The 17,386-nt window shown below is 41.2% G+C and overlaps 1 protein-coding gene across 3 annotated transcripts; it reads left to right on the top strand.

The window, feature by feature from the left end:
- The first annotated feature begins 156 nt into the window (after window positions 1-156).
- On the top strand, window positions 157-13,167 carry CMC2 (C-X9-C motif containing 2). 3 transcript variants are annotated; one of them, XM_028739615.2, is made up of 5 exons: window positions 157-284; window positions 5,037-5,082; window positions 8,881-9,005; window positions 11,809-11,880; window positions 12,963-13,167. In XM_028739615.2, exons 3-5 carry the CDS (start codon window positions 8,925-8,927, stop codon window positions 13,035-13,037), a joined length of 228 nt encoding a protein of 75 aa, XP_028595448.1. In that variant the 5' UTR covers window positions 157-284; window positions 5,037-5,082; window positions 8,881-8,924; the 3' UTR covers window positions 13,038-13,167. The 3 variants fall into 3 exon arrangements, with proteins under 3 accessions (XP_028595448.1, XP_028595451.1, XP_028595449.1); XM_028739616.2 differs by having other exon boundaries at window positions 221-288; XM_028739618.2 differs by lacking the exon at window positions 5,037-5,082 and having other exon boundaries at window positions 172-284.
- The last annotated feature ends 4,219 nt before the right edge of the window (window positions 13,168-17,386 follow it).

Here is a 17,386-nt window from a genome sequence, read left to right as displayed (position 1 = left end):
CAATCACCGCCCTAGCGGTGCCACGCGCCGCGCTGGCGGCTGCGCAGAGCTCGAAGGCGCGATAGTCAACAGAAGCCCCCTAGCGTTCCTCGTCTCCTGTTCCGATTGTGCCAGCGTTGGTATGTGTACTATCAGCTGCAGCGGGAGAAGAGGCGGGGTTTCCGTGTGACGGAAGCGGTCAAGAAACAACAACTTCCGGGTCTGAACGAAGCTTACATCCGGGTTTTGCCCTTTCTTTGAATTTCCGTCTGTTCCAGGCGTGCAGGGAGTTTTGCAGAACTTAGGTAGGTAGGTGTGAAGCGGGGTCTTCAGTAAGCGGGTGTTTGTGTGACTTTGAGCGAAAATGTGAGAGAGGAGGAAGAATAAGAATGGCAAGGATGTTGAATTCTGTTGACTGCTCGTTTATATCTATTGTATTATATCATGGGGAAATTATGTAATGTATTTATGCAATATATGTTGAGTTGTATCTGACCAATTCATATTCAGCGTAGATCCATTGAAATTAATGGAGTGGAGGGACACATTTATGCCATTCATATTTCCTCCAGCCCAGCGGAATGGGGAGTTTGGATTGCTCTGCCTATAAGGTAGTAATATTTCTGGAATTTCAGTACTTTAGTTGTAATAGCAAATCAGGATTTTTATTTTTATTTTTTGCTGTTTAAGAGAATAAGAAGAGCCTGCTGGATCAGGCCAATGGCCTGTATATAGCATAACATCATTTTCTCTCAGTGGCAAACCAGATGCCTGTGGGAAGCTTGGAAGCAGGATCTGAATGGAGATCCTTTGACAGCGGTGATGGAACCCAGCCGTAGGTAGCCTTATTCAACATGAATTTGCTACCCATGTTGATGGTCGTCACTACTTGTGGGAGTGAATTCCATAGTTTTAACTGTGTGCTGTGCTTCTATAAAACCCAGTCTTAAAAAAACAATACTGTATGCTGTGCGAAGATGTATTTTCAGTCCTTTCATTCTTACATTTATGTATTTTTCTGTATACTTTGAAAATGGATTAGATTTATGATGTGTCCGTATGCTAGTATGTGCTCACTAAAACTGTGATTAAAAACAATATTAGGAACAGCAAAAAATCTCAAACTAGGCTTGCTCACTGCATTGTAGTGTTGTCCTAATAAAGCTCTCCCCTCCCTTGTCATATTGTGTTGGGAAATGGGTAGCTATGCTGGATTTGTACTTCTACCTTCTATTGTTCTTTTATTGACTATTTTATGATTTTATATACTATAAGCAGGCTTTGGTGGGAGAGGGCATTCTCTGTGCCAGCCCTTAAGTTGTGGAATTAGCTCACCACAGAGATGTGTCTTGCACTTACACTATATAGTTTCGATTGTATGTTGAAGATACATTACTTTACCCTCGCCTTTAGTGCCTGAGCTATGTATTTTTAGGACCCACCCAGTTCTCTTGACTGTAATTTGTAATATTGCTATAATCCACCCTGGGGCCTTATTGTGAAGGATGGCTAAGAAATCAAATCAACAACAACAACAACACTTTGTGCACCACATTCTACAGTATGACTGGCTTCTGAAACTGTAGTTTATGTGAAAAACGTTGGGATCTTAAAGTAGCTTATGGTGTGGCTAAACCTTGTATATTGAACAAAAACTAGCCTATGTATAAATTTGGGTCATTCCGAGCTTTCCGGCAGCTGAATTCTACAAATGGAATAGAAGCACTCTTTGAATGAATGAATTTTATAGTGGTGGTTACTAGAAAAGCCTCTTAATAGTTATGCTTGCTTTTCTTGGCCATGGCACCACCTTGTGGTCATTCGTATATAGACTTTGTTGTTGTCCTGTGGGTTGTAAATAGCTTCTATGTGCATTTAAATAGAAACCAACTCACAGCCTGCTTTTAGAGAGAGAAATATAATGGTGCATATTAATCACGCCAGGACTGGAAGTTAAATCAGGCTTGGCGGAAGCTTTCCTACATTTATGCCATTTTCAGTGAGAAATGATCCCATCTTCCTTTAAAAAGATGATGAAAACTCTTGCTAGTTAGCAAACAGTTGCTATGAAAACCTGTTCACCCAAGCCATGTTAGGCTTTCTGCAATCCCTCAGAGGCTTTTTTCACACTTCCCATCTTTAAAGTGTAGATTTTTCACATCTAACTATCCATTTTTAATCTGCCTTTCTTGTTTCTGTGGTGAAAGCTTGGCTGCAGCTGTAACACTGCTGGCTAAGTAACAATTGTGCTGCACAGTGAAATATCACAATATGGTACTATGTAAGGCTGACACCAGTGACATGGAGTACAAATTCTTCCAGTACTTCCTTTTCCTGTGGAAGTTTTTCCATTTCATAATTTCGTTAGTAATGATTAATGCATGGCAATTGTGAATATATACAATGCAATCTCGGCAGTTTCAAAGCTTCGTTAACTAAATACAAATAAAATAAGCATGCTACATTAGATCACCCTGTAGGACAACAGAAAATTTTCTGATGAAGACTGAAAAATTGTCAATACAAAATTTTCTGTAATACCCGTGTCACTGTCTGAGGCATGCAGTTTTTAAAAATTTTTTTTGGGTTATATAAGTCTGAGGGGTTTCTGTATTTCTGCAAACTCTGAGGTTCCTCCAAGGTGCCTGATATCTCCTCTGTATGTGTGTGTGTGTGTGTTTGTGGTGTCACTTATGCCACTTAAAGAACCTGATTCGGAGAAGGAGTTCACTATTAGCCCATTTTGTCAAACCTATATAGTGAGAGTAGACGGTTAGGTCTCCTTAGGGGACATAAAGCTGTTCCATTCATTCTGTAAGAGAGTAAAAAAAACCCTGGCAGCCTACTATTTATTGAACAGCGCTCCCTCCTGAGGAAGAAGAGAAATGCCATTTCTGTGGGGGCTCCTTAATATCCTGAGGTTAAATGTATTGAGCCGAGATAATGCTGCTTTGTGATCAATATAAATAAATCATCTCTTGAAGTTTGACAGAACAGTCTTGTTCATTTTCTTCTGCGAACTCAGTGGTGCAGAATGATTTGACTGTGGAAAGAGAGAATGGTTAGAGCAAGGCACTGGCATAATAGCTCAGTAGCAGAGTGCAAACAGACATCTGGGGACGAAGCTTTGTGTGTGTGTATATGTGTGTATATGCAGCTGTTGTCCCCCCCTTTGCTTTGTATGATGAGGGGAGGGCGATGCAGCCACTGCACATGTGTAGATGCAATGCAAATAATACTTGCTCTGATACACCACTAATTATCTGAATATAGGAAGCTGCCTTATACTGAGTCAGGCCAGTGGTCCATGTGGCTCAGAGTACTGGGCAGAGGCTCTCCAGGGTTTCAGACATGACACATTCCCAGGAGATGCCAGGGACTGAACCTGCAAACGTCTGCTTGCAATGTAGATGCCCTACCACTGAGCTATAACCCTTCACTTGTCAAAGGCTAAATATCTTCTAGCTCAGTATTGTCTGTTCTGGCCTGGTTGATCTCAGGGGTCTCAGACAGAAAGCTGCCTTATATCATATCAACTTGTTCATTCGTCTAGACCTGTATTGTCTACACTGACTGGCAGTGGCTGTCTAGGGTTCCATGTGGAGTTTCTCCCAGCCCTACCTGAAGATGCCAGGGATTGAACCTGAGACGTTTTTCATCCAAAGCAGACATGCTACCACTGAGCTATGGCCCCTTTCCCAAATTTATTTCATTACTAGTTTATTTTGCCTTTCTCTTGAGCAGCTCAGGACAATACGCAGAGTCTCCAGCTTAATTTTATCCTCACAACAATCCTGAGAAGTATGTTTGGCTGCGAGAGAGACTGGCCCAGGGTCACCCAATTAACTCTATGGCCAAGAGAGGATTTGAAACTGGGTCTCCCGAGTCTTAAAAAGGTAAAGGTAAAGGACCCCTGACAGTTAAGTCCAGTCGCGGACGACTCTGGGGTTGTGGCAGTCATCTTGCTTTACTGGCCGAGGGAGCTAACGTTTGTCCGCAGACAGTTTTTCCGGGTCATGTGGCCATCATGACTATGCTGCTTCTGGCAAAACCAGAGCAGCGCACAGAAACACCGTTTACCTTCCCACCGGTGCGGTACCTATTTATCTACTTGCACTTTGACGTGCTTTCGAACTGCTAGGTTGGCAGGAGCAGGGACCGAGCAACGGGAGCTCACCCCGTCGCAGGGATTCGAACCTCTGACCTTCCGATCGGCAAGCCCTAGGCTCAGTGGTTTAGGCCACCGCACCACCTGACACTATCTACTAGGGCCTTGGCCAGGGACAGCTATCGAAGTTGTGTGGGATCTTTTGCATGCAATGCTTGTGCTCTACCAGTGAGCTATGGCCTCTCTTTATATTATAACAAATTAACAATGGTATGGTCAATAATTGCATCTCTGTGTGCCTTTTGCACCTTTATCCTGTCAGTGAGTGCAGTATAACACAGTACAGTAAGCTTTTCTTGCTTTTCACTACCCTGTGATCTTCAGATGAAGGGCAGTATACAAATTTAATAAATAATAGCAATAAAAAAATCACCAATCGCCATTGCATCTTTCCAAGAAATAATTGCTTCAGAAAGATGACACCCAGGGAATGTAGAAACCTATGCTGGAATGTTAACTTGATGTTCTATGTATCCAATATTGTGTTGCAAAAACTATTATATATAAAAAATTATCCAGTTGTTGGAGTACCAAATAGTTTTCTCACACATACATACGCACATGCATGTATACACAATCAAACAAACATTATTTCTTTCCTTCCTCTACTGGCTTCAAGCCTTGTGCGTTTCCTGAAAATATCCATTTGATTTTAAACTTACATAGTTTTACCAAAGTCCAAGTTCTATAAAGTGGGACCTGTTTTTATCAATGTCCAATTTTTCTTTAAACATTCTGATTTTGTAGGTTTTTAATTGAATTCTGACTTCTTGTCCTTGCAATAGTAAGCATATACACACAATCACAAACTGCAGTAACTTTTAAAAACAAAGTTCAGCAGACAGAATTTTGATTTTTTAAAAATGCCATTCATGTTTCCCCCCCACAGTTGTGAATTGACGGATAACAGCAGGTGCACAAGTCAGATTTCCCAGGTAAGTACTAATTTTTATATTGTTCCAGGCTTTCAAAGGTTAGAAATAGCTGCCTTATACGGAGGCAGACATTTGATCCATTTAGCTCAGTATTCCCTACACCAGACCTTTCCAAACTTTTCGTGTTGGTGACACACTTTTTAGACATGCATAATTTTGCAATACAGTAATTCAATTTTACTAGCAAAAGGGAGGCTAAACCAACCCCTTTCTAGCCCTGGGAGAAGCACGGGGAGCGTTCACCCAACACACCTACACATTGCAGCTGACACACTAGCGTGTCACGACAAACAGTTGGGAAAGCTCTTCCCTACACTGACTGGCAGCAGCTCTCCAATGTTTAAATTACTTACATATCCTCACAACAATGCTATGAAGTAAGTTGTCCTGGGAGACAGTGATTTGCCCAAGGCTATGCTATAAGCTTCACAGGTGAGCAGGGGTTTGTATTTATGTATCATGTACAAACCTTATATTTTGCTTTGTCAACGTAAAAAGTGCTTCAGCCATTTTTCCCTGCCAAAGAAGAAAATGAACTTAAGTTTTTCTTTCTTAAACAAATGACTTTTTTTTTAAAAAAAAAGTTTGTTAGCTATTGGAACAGAGCCAAAATCCAGTTGTTGTAGCTTTATAAGTTTTGATCTGGAAGTCCTTTATGTTATGTTGCACTGTCCACTACAAATATTTCTCTTCTTTATTTTATGCATCCAAGCCCAGTGCATTTTGTTTGCTGTGTGTAAATATTACAATTTTGATGGTTGTATTTGATAAATTGCAGGCGTTGGAACTACATTACTAATACCAGTTCTTAAACTGTGTTAAGCTTGAAGGCGTTGTTTAAAAATCTCCCTTTAAATAATAATATTAAAAAGTAGCTATAGTCATAGTCACGCTATTCAGTCAAGCCTTTGTCTGAATAGCAGTTCTTAGGCTTCATAAGGGAAGAATGCTATTGCTTCTGATTGGTCACTGCGGGACACAGGAAACTGGGCTAGATCAGGCCTTTTGGTCTGATCCAGGAGGTTTCTTTTTACGTTCTGAACTAGCCAGGCTCTTATTTTCTTTCTTGTTCTCTTTGGTTCTTCCCCCTCCCTCACCAGAGAGAAATGAGTACAAAACAATGCTTTGTGATAGATACTCTATCTGTGATAGTTTTATCTATATAGTTTTATCTATATTATCAATATAGTTTTATCTATATTATCTATATTTCCAGTTTATCTATATTTTTTCCTTTCCCATCCTCAAACATAAGACGCTCTTCGGCTCTTAACCGCTCCAAAGACTACTAACCCTGATGGCTGTGCTCTGCCCCTGCTCAGAAACAGCATGCTTCTGAATACCAGGTGCTGGAAACCTCAGGAGGGGAGAGGGCTCTTGTGCTCAGGTCCTCCTCAGGGGCTTCTCACAGGCCTCTGGTTGGCTGCTGTGAGAAGAGGCCACTGGCCTGATCCTGCAGAGTTCTTCTTATGTTCTTGTACCTTCTGAAATTGGTCTGAAGTTTCGGGAGCTACCGAATTATCTTTGGGCTACTTTATAGAAGTCGTCCTTCATGTCTGTTCAAAATCTCTCCAAAAGGGGCTTTGTCTAAAGTGGAGGCCCACACATTGTGCTTGTGCCTTGCCTTTGGCCTTCTCGCTGGCATGGGTGAGAAGCAAGATGCGAAACCTAAACAGGCCTTTGTTCTTACCTTCTCAGGTTTTTACATTCTTATCTGTTCCATTTACCACTTTGGTATATGTCTTCTTGGCCGGCTGGCTTCTGATTTCTCGCTCACCCTAAAAGCTCAAAGGGGTGTGACAGCCCTTCCTTATCTCATTTTGTAGGTTGCCTCTAACTTGCCAAAGCTGAATAGCTTTCAAGATGGGCTACAGGAAAATTATCCTGAGGTCGTGCTCCCTTCTCTATATACTATACAATCACAAAAACACCCGATAGATCAGGTTTATTAAACTTGGTTGTTCAGGCTTGGTATTTCTGATACTCTGGGCTTATGGCTAGACCCTTGAGGTCAACTTTGAAAGCCTTGCAGGAAGATTTACTTCTTGATTACTTTTTGAAGCAGTTGCACACCTTGATGCCTGGGGATACGTGTTGAAAGCACGGTTAGTGGTGCACATACCCAGGCAGCCAGAAGCTGAGACATTTACTGCTGCTCTATTCCTGTATAGTTAACAGAGATGAGGTGGAAATAGAGCTTCAGCTTTGAAAAATTGATTAATGGAAGCTGAGGTGTGGCAGAGCAGAAACTAGTAGCAAAAGGTCACCCCCAAAGAAGCTGCATTGGGACCGGGCAAGGGACACACAGAGAAGCCCAACAGATACTGGGGATAAATGTATTGATACCCGATGTATGAATTTCAACATATTTTGAACAAATTGTGCTTTATCAGACAACTGTGTTCTCTGCCATTTTTTTTAAAAAAAGTCTTTCTTCAAAAGGAGTCCTTGCCTAATCTACTGATTCTCTTCATCATTATGGATGTGGGGCTCAGAGGATCCCGTTCTATTTAAAACTAAATTTGCAGTGATTTATGGCTAGAATCCAAAGAGCCAGTCTTGCAGTGCAGACTTTTGCACAAGCATTCAGGAATGAGTTACCCTCAGTTCAGTGGGACTTAAGCTCAAATGTGCCTATTAGGATTGCAGCTGTGGGTTCATACAAGGGGCTTAAACTAGCCCAATGGGACTGATTTACTTGGGCAGCTGATGCTCTCCCCATTCCCTACGTGTCTGGGATACATCATAAACTATATGAAACTCCCCATGGTTTCAAAACCAATTTGCTGCTCTTTGAGCTCACAGAACCAGTTTCCTAATTTGTTGGCTCCTGGCCCATTTTATCTGTTGATAAGCGAGTATGTAAGGTTTTTCCACTATGTAGAACCTTTAATTGGGCAAACAGGAAAAAGAGGAATTGCTCTCAGTTGATGAGCTGAACTAAAATCACCAACCCATTGTAGAACATGAACTAAATTATGTTGTTCTGGTTGTTGTGTTGTTGTCATCGTCATTGTACATTGTACATTGCCTATCCGTATTGTACATCTACAAGTAGGGTCAGGTTTTACTTTTGTTGTTGGATGAACTCCTCAATACATCTCTGTTCTATTATGTTTTATTCTATGTATTTGGGTTTAAATTACGCACAGGCAGTTGTGTATTTTATATGATGTAAGTTGCTTAAAGAAACTGTCATGTAAAGGTAAAGGATCCCTGACCGTTAAGTCCAGTCATGAACGACTCTGGGGTTGCGGCGCTCATCTCGCTTTACTGGCCAAGGGAGCCAACGTTTGTCCGAAGTCAGTTTTTCCGGGTCATGTGGCCAGCATGACTAAGCCGCTTCTGGCGAAACCAGAGCAGTGCACAGAAACGCCGTTTACCTTCCCGCCGGTGCGGTACCTATTTATTTACTTGCACTTTGGCGTGCTTTCGAACTGCTAGGTTGGCAGGAGCAGGGACCGAGCAACGGGAGCTCACCCTGTCACGGGGATTCAAACCACCGACCTTCTGATCGGCAAGCCCTAGGCTCAGTGGTTTAGACCACAGCACCACCTGCTTCCCTAACTATCTTGTAGGAAGCAGTTAATAAATGAAAAATATTATCGTTATTAAACTGATTAATTAATCGCTCACTATAGATTCTCTGGTTTTACAAAAAATTAAGAGCCAAATGCAAATAGTACTTTACTGTATAATCATGCTTTGGTTCTGATCTTTTCGCTAAGAAATATACATAGGGCAAGATGCCCTATCTGGCATTCTCTTGGATATAAAAATGTATCACAATATTGACAGGTGGAAGACTTCAGATTTTGCCCATGAGCTCTCCTTAATTTGCGATGCACCCAGATCTGTCTCCTCATCTGCACAGCGAAGAATGCAACCTTATTATCCGTCTGCTCAAGGAGTGCCACAAAGAGGTAGGACTTCTGCCTAAACCCAAAGCACACTGAAATGTATCCTGATAGAAAGGGCTTATCCCAGAACTCTACAGATAGAGGAGACGGCCTTTGGGCAGTATGGCCATGAAATAGCTAAATACATCCTAAAGAGCAGCTCTTTCTTTCTTTCTTTCTTTCTTTCTTTCTTTCTTTCTTTCTTTCTTTCTTTCTTTCTCTGTCTCTCTCTCCTTGGCTCAGCGGCACACACAGTGTTGCTGATGGTGCCTTTAGAAAGTTCAGCAGGTTAAACTGATTCAGCAGCTGTGCAGGTTTGTCCATTTTCACAAGCGACAATTTTGTTTACCCTTTTCTTTCTCAATATAATGTAACATCCGGGAGCATCCATATTACTGCAGGTACGTACAGACGGGTTTATCAGCTGGCGCATTAAGAGCAATCAAAGTGCTGGGCTTGCCACACAAGCCTTTTCAAAATTAATGCTGAGAGATTTTGCCTATAAGGCAGTTGCTGGGTTAGGTTTTGGGTGGGAGGGAGTTGCTAGGTGCTTACGATTCTCAAATATGATGGAGAAGTCAGCTTGCAAGGGTGTCCTGTAGCCATGGGCCTTGTATCGCTCATCCGACTCCTTGGCTGCAGTTGTTCTCTTCAAGCAATTAGAACTTTGCTGCTACCGCTACCACCTAATTACGCCATGGTGGGTAATTAAGAGCTGCCTTTTGTTGCTCGGTAGAATTCATCTGCGGTAACATTCCTGCCTGGCCATGGCTGCAAGGGAGCCTTTTTTCGGAATTAATATTCATGAACAGCTCTAATCCTTTCATGTTTTAGAAAGGCTAGGTGAAATGTTACATATAATTATAGGTTAACAAGATGTGGTTTATGATCAGTCCTACTTGAAACCTATATTTGATTGCTGGAAGAAGAGAAATGGAAGCACGGCCAAGGAAGGAAGGAAGGATCTTTTACTCTCAGTATAAAGATGCAGATGATGTATCTGACACGTTAAAAATTGCTAACTGCTCTCTAGCTGTGCATGTAGAAGCAACAATAAAGAGTTAATTAGCTGAAAATAGTTTCCTGCAGAAGGAAGTAGAATATCTGCATTTGTGGTCCAGGTCCCGAAAATAAATTTCTTTATTTTCTAAATACTACTTACAAAAGAACTTCCCCCTGTTTCTTAGTTAACTTATATGGTCCATTGATTGTTTCATGTTAGAACTTTGGAAACATGCTTTTATTGAGATTAATACAAGGCAAGTATAGGAAGTGGGGTGGAAACCAGCATACAAATTCAATGCAGCTGCTAATAATTTTGAAACAGTTATACAGTCCTGTACTGAACTGGTGCCTAGGCTCCTAAAGGCTTTTGTGACTTACTGCTGTAGGAAGCACTGAACTGGTTGTGGTTAGGATTGAGCCAAATTGGAGGGGGAAGTGGTTCAAACAAACAAACAAACAAACAAACAAACAAACAATCCAGTGAATACGTGTGTGTGCACACGTAAAAATGACACTAGCCTGTTTAGAGGGGGGCAGGAAGCATTGCTCTGGTTCTGTGACATGAGGTAACTAAATTTAATAGTTTATGCAGCATAACCAAGGTTTGTCCTATGTTTACAATACATGGTTTGTCTGAGAGAGCTAAATCACGAGCCCATTAAGCTTAGTGCATCAGCCAAATGACCAACAAACAGCAAAGTGACTGCAATATGCTCTCTTTGAGCCTGCATGTTGCGCTTCCACACTATACTGTGGTTTGACGTGTGAACCAGACAGCTTCCTATGTATTCTATGGGTGCAGCAACTATGGATGAGAGTCTTTAGGTTTGGGTTGGGGGAAATCTTTCAACTGCTGGCTCAACTACTCAAGGCCTCTCTTGGGATGTGTGTCCAGGAACAATGCCTACGCTCCACCCCCACCCACTTCCTGCCCTTTCCCTTTCCAATGGTTGGCAGGGGGAGTGTCAATCACGAGGTGAAAAGAAAATAAGTAGCTGTTACTATTAGTATTCTCTTATATCCCACGTAATACCAAAATAGGCTTCTAAGCGGTTTACAAATATAAAAACACAAGCATGGTGTCATACAGCTGTTGGTGATGACAACTGGAAGTTGGGAAGCCAGGCCCAGGGTTAAGCCTGGGTTAGGGAGTTAAGGTCCTGAAGTAGACTGGAGAATATTTTGTACTGTGGATTTGTTTTCATATTTTAAATTGTAAACTACCTTGGCAGAAAGGTATGTGTGCAATGAATAAAAAATAAAACACTGACATCATAGCCTTGGTCAGCTAATTAACGTACACAGTCATGAAACAAATGCCTTTGTCTTGGTTTGACCCATGTTGTCAGAAGTGCCACAACCTCCATTTTACAGATTTTTGGGGGGAGGGGGAGTTGGAAAGGAAATCCAGTGTGACTGATTATGAATTACCATTACCACTAATTTAAACGTAAATTATAATCTTCACTTTGAACTCTTCCCATGTCTGCCAACACTTTATAATGTTTCATTGATAACACAAGAGGAAAAATGACATTTACGTAATCTAAGCACAACCACAAGAGCGCCAGATCAGGTGTTTAGGTGTGCAATATTGAATGTTACCTGTTAACCCTGTTCTATCCTCTTTCCCCTTCGCTTTTGCTTTTGTTTAAACCAATTCACAAACCAAGAACTTGTACATTGACCATTAATAATGAATCCTATCCTGTAAATATTACTTCAAAACTGTTATACTGTTTTTGTGTGATATACAAATGACATGAGAAGACTTGGTGTATTTATTTGTATAATTTATTATTACTGTGGTCCTGTTTCTCAGCACTCCATCATGAGATATTTTGGTCGTTGCAATGATTTTGACAAAGAAATGAGGCGATGCTTAAAGAAAGAGGTAAGCCACAGACAATGAGGCCAGACCACTGAAATATTCCCAAACACCCCTTTCAGTTTTGTGCCTTCCTCTTGACAAGTGGTTCCCAAGGTGGGCTGTACCAATCCCAGGAAGGGCAGTGGGATTATCTATGGGGGTACTATGAGGCAAGGGGATAGCTGGAGGTGTAAATGACTAACAGACTTTGAAATGTTGGCATCACTGGATCAAGTTCCACAGTTTCATTGAATTAATTGAACTAAATAGTTTTAATTTGGTTTTGAATAAATGTGCAATTAGTTATTACTCTTTTGAATTTTATGGTGTTGTTATATTTAGTAGGTCATGCAAACAGCTCTTCTGAATGATGCTTTTTGTAGAGCTGGGTAGGGGGCATTGGGGATGAGTTTATGAAACCAAGCATGGCCTGAAAAAGTTTGAGAACCCCTGCTCTTGAGTTTAAGGGTCCTGCTGGAATTTTACAAAAGCGTTTGAACCCATATTCCCCTAAGCTGTCTCCCATCAGAAATCATCCACCTGGGGGACCACACTCAGTGCCAAAATCCAGGCTGGAGAGGATCTAGATAATTTGTTTAACCCACCCACACCCATCCCACAGAACCTGCATTGCCACAACCTGCTCACACACCTTGCTCCAAAAATGGATACTGGGCAATCGTTCAGATCCTTTGGCAAGGTTTGTTAGCCCTCATGGTTTAAAAATGTACACAGAGTGTTCCCTTGAAGTCTCAGAAAGCATATGGAGCTGTGGAAAGAGCTGCTGTTCACTTTTGAAAAATGGAGTAGCTAATGATGCAAATTAAATAATAACCTTGTTGTTGTTTAGTCGTTTAGTCGTGTCCGACTCTTCCTGACCCCATGGACCAAAGCACGCCAGGCACCTCTGTCTTCAGAATAATAATAATAATAATAACCTTAGTGGGCTGCTTTGGTGGTGGTCCCCACCCCAACCAATGCAAATGTAATTTGTGTTCTACAAAAAAACCATGTATTTCCTTTTCGAGTGATAAACCCATGCTGCATTTTTAATGTAGTGACATGACTTATCTATTATTCATTTATCGCCTTGTTTTTCCTGCCAGTATCAAGAAAACAGAGCCAGGAGCCAAGCACACGCAGAAGAGATAAGACGAAAAATGAGAACTTCAGAACCATAGATAGAGCTGAGGACTGGGCAACATACGGATGGCCAAAGGAGTGTGTTGTCTCATGTCTTCTGGGTACCTAAATAAAGAAAACTATTTAAATCCAAAACATTTGCAATAAAAATGGCTGCGATGTTGGCAACTGTTCAGTGCACTTTAATTATTTGGTTGAGACTTAACATTTTTTAAAGAGCCCTGCTAGATCAAGCTATTTATTCCATCATCCTCTATCCTGCAGTGGCCAACCAGATGTCTGTAGGAAACCCACAAATAGGATGCCAAGACAATAACTCTGTCCTACTCATTCTCCCCAACAGTAGGTATTTAGAGACATGCTACTTTGAACCTTGAGGGTAGCATATGGCCATCCTGACTAGAAGCCATTGATAGCCTTGGTGGAGTATAATTGCTTCTCGAGTTTTTCTGCGGAGAGGAATGATAGCTCCGTGGGTGAGTGCATGATTTGCATGTGGAAGGTCCCAGGTTCAGTCCCTGGTATCTCATATTAAAAGGATCTCTTGGGAGCAAGGCGGGGAAGAGCTTTCCCCTGAGACTTTTGGAGGCTGCTTTGAAAAAGAAAGCAAGAAAGTAGAGACTAGGGAAGCTGAATCTTGCAGCCAGTACCACATACTGCATTTCTTTGCTGGAGTATACACATGGCCTTGGTTTTAACTGATATGTTAGGAGCTTCAGATCTCAGTCCATTTCCTTTTGGAAATAAAAGCTCTTAGAGAAATGCCTGATTACCTGCAAATTGCTTTCAAAAAATATCAAGTCAGATGGTCAGAGGCATAAAGAACCGTCCTATTTGCTCAGCACACCTGTCAAAACACGACCCTGAAACATCATGTGTGCAACCCCAGCAGGAGGTGCAAACAAACAGCTGAGTGCATTAATGCTCCTGTGTTTGGTGGGAAAAGAACTTAACTCTGATGATACTCGATTGGGGGCGGTGGACAACCAGCAAAAAAGTATTTGATGGGCTCTGAAGTCACACACTTTTTAATAATGCTTAGTTTATCCACAAGATAAAAAGTTAAATAGAAAAGAAAAGGATGAATGGACATATATTAACACAGCACGGCCCATTTCACTCAGAGTAGACCCACTGGAATTAGTGGACCTAACTTTGTAATTAATTTCAAAAGGGCTGCTCTGACTAAAACTTAGTTGAATACCACCCGTGGTTAGGGTTCCACTGTAATTTCATCTGCCTGCAGGAAACAGTTTTGACTTATAAACAGCCTTTATAAACTAGCCTTTTGCTAGACTGATAACTGCTTGACCTTGCTTACTTATTCTCCTTGGTTGGTTGGTTGGTACCTGCTTGGTCTATATATTTATAAACTGGATAATATGAAAAAGCCTATCATCTTTTGCAAAGAAAGCTCTTGTCTTTTGTTGATTTCTTATAATCTAGCTCTGAGTTCTTCACACTTAGAACATGTTCATACTTTGCAACATAGGAAACTTACCTTAAACTAAATTGGACTGTTGGTCCCGCCAGCTCAGTATTGTCCACACTGGCTTTCAGCAACTTTCCAAGGTTTTTAGGCAGGAGGCATTCTCAGCCTGACCCGGAGGTTCTGGGCATTCAACCTGGGGCCTTCTGCCAGAAAAGCAGATTCTGTACCACTGAGCTGCAGCTCTTCTCCTTAAACTTCATGGTTTGGGGCTGCTGCCTTTCTCTCAACCCATTTGCAATCTTAAGTTTTCGCAGGCTCTTTTCCCGTCGTCAGTTTCTCGCTTCTAATTCTAATGTCAACGCTAATAAAATCCCATCGTAAAGGTGTTTTATACATGAGCTGTGCTACGTTATGGTGCTTGCAATATCATGCTCCCCGGATCACCACATTAAATCAAGATATTGGCATTTATGGCGCACTATACTGCCATCATGTGAGGTTATAATTTGGAGATGCTGCAGCTCATGATTGTATCTGAAATGGGAATCCACAGCAATAAAATGAAATGTCTTATAATAGGGCACTGTGAGAACTGTATGTGTGTGTGTGTGATGTGGAGTTGCAGACAACTCTTTTGGAATAAATCTGGGTAGCTAATGGGATGCCCTCCAGATGTTGATGGACTACAACTCCTGTCACCCCCTGCCAGCATGGCCAAGGGCAGGGATGTTAGGATTTGTAGTCCAACATCATCTGAAAGGCACCATCAGTTGTCTGCAAAGCCATGTTTCCCTGTTAGTGAAGCCTTACACATCTTTGAACCTTTTTTTAAATGAATATTTTGTACTGTTTTAAATGTGTTTTATTGTATATATAATGTTGTTGTGAACTGCCCTGATCATTTTTGATATTGTGATATAGAAATACTTTTATAAATAGATGAATGTAAGGAGTACTATGTGGAGATAAAAAATAAACCCCAAACAGGCAAAGTTGTCCTTAGAAGATGCTTTAAATGTGCAAGAATTTAATGTGGTATAGTAACTGCACCTGACAGTTTCAACTTGCAAAGTTCCTTGCCTGAAGTGTTCCCATATCCTTTATAAAGCTTGTGTGTTGGGTAGGAGAGACCAACTTGCTCGCTGATGTGTATGTGTGACACATAAGGATAGGTTTTCAGATGGGCAGGCTTTCAGGCAAGCAAACTGACTAACGTCTTTGGTTCTGACAGCAAGAGCTGTTCAACATTGGAAAAGACTCCTATGAGAGGTGGTGGACTCTCCTTTCTCGTAAGAGGTTGGATGGTCATCTGTCCTGTATGATCTACTCCTTGCCTTTCAGAGAGTTGGACTAAATGACCCTCAAATCCTTCCAACTTTATAGTTCTATGATTCTAAGTCTCTCTCTCTCTCTCTCTCTCTCTCTCTCTCTCTCTCTGTGTGTGTGTGTGTGTGTGTACACACATACACATACATACATAGATGCATGCAAGGCTGGTTTTCATATTGTATTTATTTACAAAGAAGCAGTGGTTGGCACACTTCACATTGTTGCAAGGGAGCCTGGTATTGAGTTCGTCATTCCTGGGCCAGCAGCCAGTAGCTGGCAGAGTTATGAATTAAAAATAAAATGGATATTTATAGATATGCTACATAATACTCCTTTTATGTGAGCTACTTATGTAGGATTCAGCTTGTGCGTAGCCTTGTCCAGTCCAGCAAAGTAATGAGGTGAAGTGCACCTATTAATATAAACAGCTGGTCGCTTTCCCTTGATTCACTGCATTCCTCGTGAAGAAAAACATAAAATATTGGACCGAGGCTCATTGGCTCAGTGGTAGAGCAAACACTTTGCCTGCAAAAGGTCTCAGGTACCATCTCTGAGTAGAGCTGTGGAAGATTCCCATCTGAAACGCTGGAGACTCACTGCCAGTAAGTGTATGTAGACAATACTGAGTGAAATAGACCCCTTCAGAATTTAAGATTCACCTGCTTAGGAGCCAGACGAAACAGAGACATTCTGTTAAATGAAAGTATAGAGTTCGGATCAAAGGAAGTAATAGTAATAATACAATTCTATTCTGCCTTGGTCAGGCCACTCCTGGACTACTGGTTTGGGGTATCTCATTTTGAGAAGGATATTGACAAGATGATAAAACAAAACTTTATGTGGAACAGTTGAAGGAATTAGGAAAAGAGGAGGCTGAGAGGATATATGATAGCCATCTTCAAATATCTAAAGGGCTGTCACATGAAAGATGGAGCTAGCTTGTTTTCTCCTCCAGAGGGTAGGACCCAAACCAGTGGATTCAAATTACAAGAAAGGAGATTGCAACTAAACCTTAGGAAGAACTTTGTGACAATTGTTACAATGCATTGTACGTACTTCGCCAAACCTTTATTAGGCATTACAAATATAGGCCATCATAGCACATCTATATATAAAATTTTAAAATATATACAAATAAACAGCCATGTAAAAATATGCAATAACAAGGATTTTCACTGGAGTTTCTTCCTGCTAAATACTGCCATTCACCACTCTAAGAAATACTATTGATAAAAACTCAGCCACCCTTGCAGTTACTTCTGGGTTAATGTCAGACAGATAGAATCTGATATTTTCATTGTGCCATGATGTTAGACTACCCAGAAAATGGGATAGCATGCATCAGCGTAGCTGGTTGTGGAATGGACTGTAGAAAATTATATGTTCTACTGTGTCCGGAACATTAAAAAAAATCCTCAATGGGACAACTGATTGGTTGCCAGCTTCCAGACCTCCATATACTATCAACCAAAATGATTTGTTATTTTTGTTTTGGATGGAGTCAGGTAATTGGGACCGTTTTGGGGTGGCATATTTTTATTTCTTTTCGGCCAGAACAAGGTGATGTTTTCTTGTTTCATTGAAGTAGAAAGGTTCTAGTTTGAAAATTTGGTGCAATTTTCTTTG

This window comes from Podarcis muralis, chromosome 7 (assembly GCF_964188315.1).
Source record: "Podarcis muralis chromosome 7, rPodMur119.hap1.1, whole genome shotgun sequence".
NCBI classification, from domain to species: Eukaryota; Metazoa; Chordata; class Lepidosauria; order Squamata; family Lacertidae; genus Podarcis; species Podarcis muralis.
Note: the sequence above shows the minus strand (reverse complement) of the source record. Positions and strands in the feature narration are given on the sequence as shown.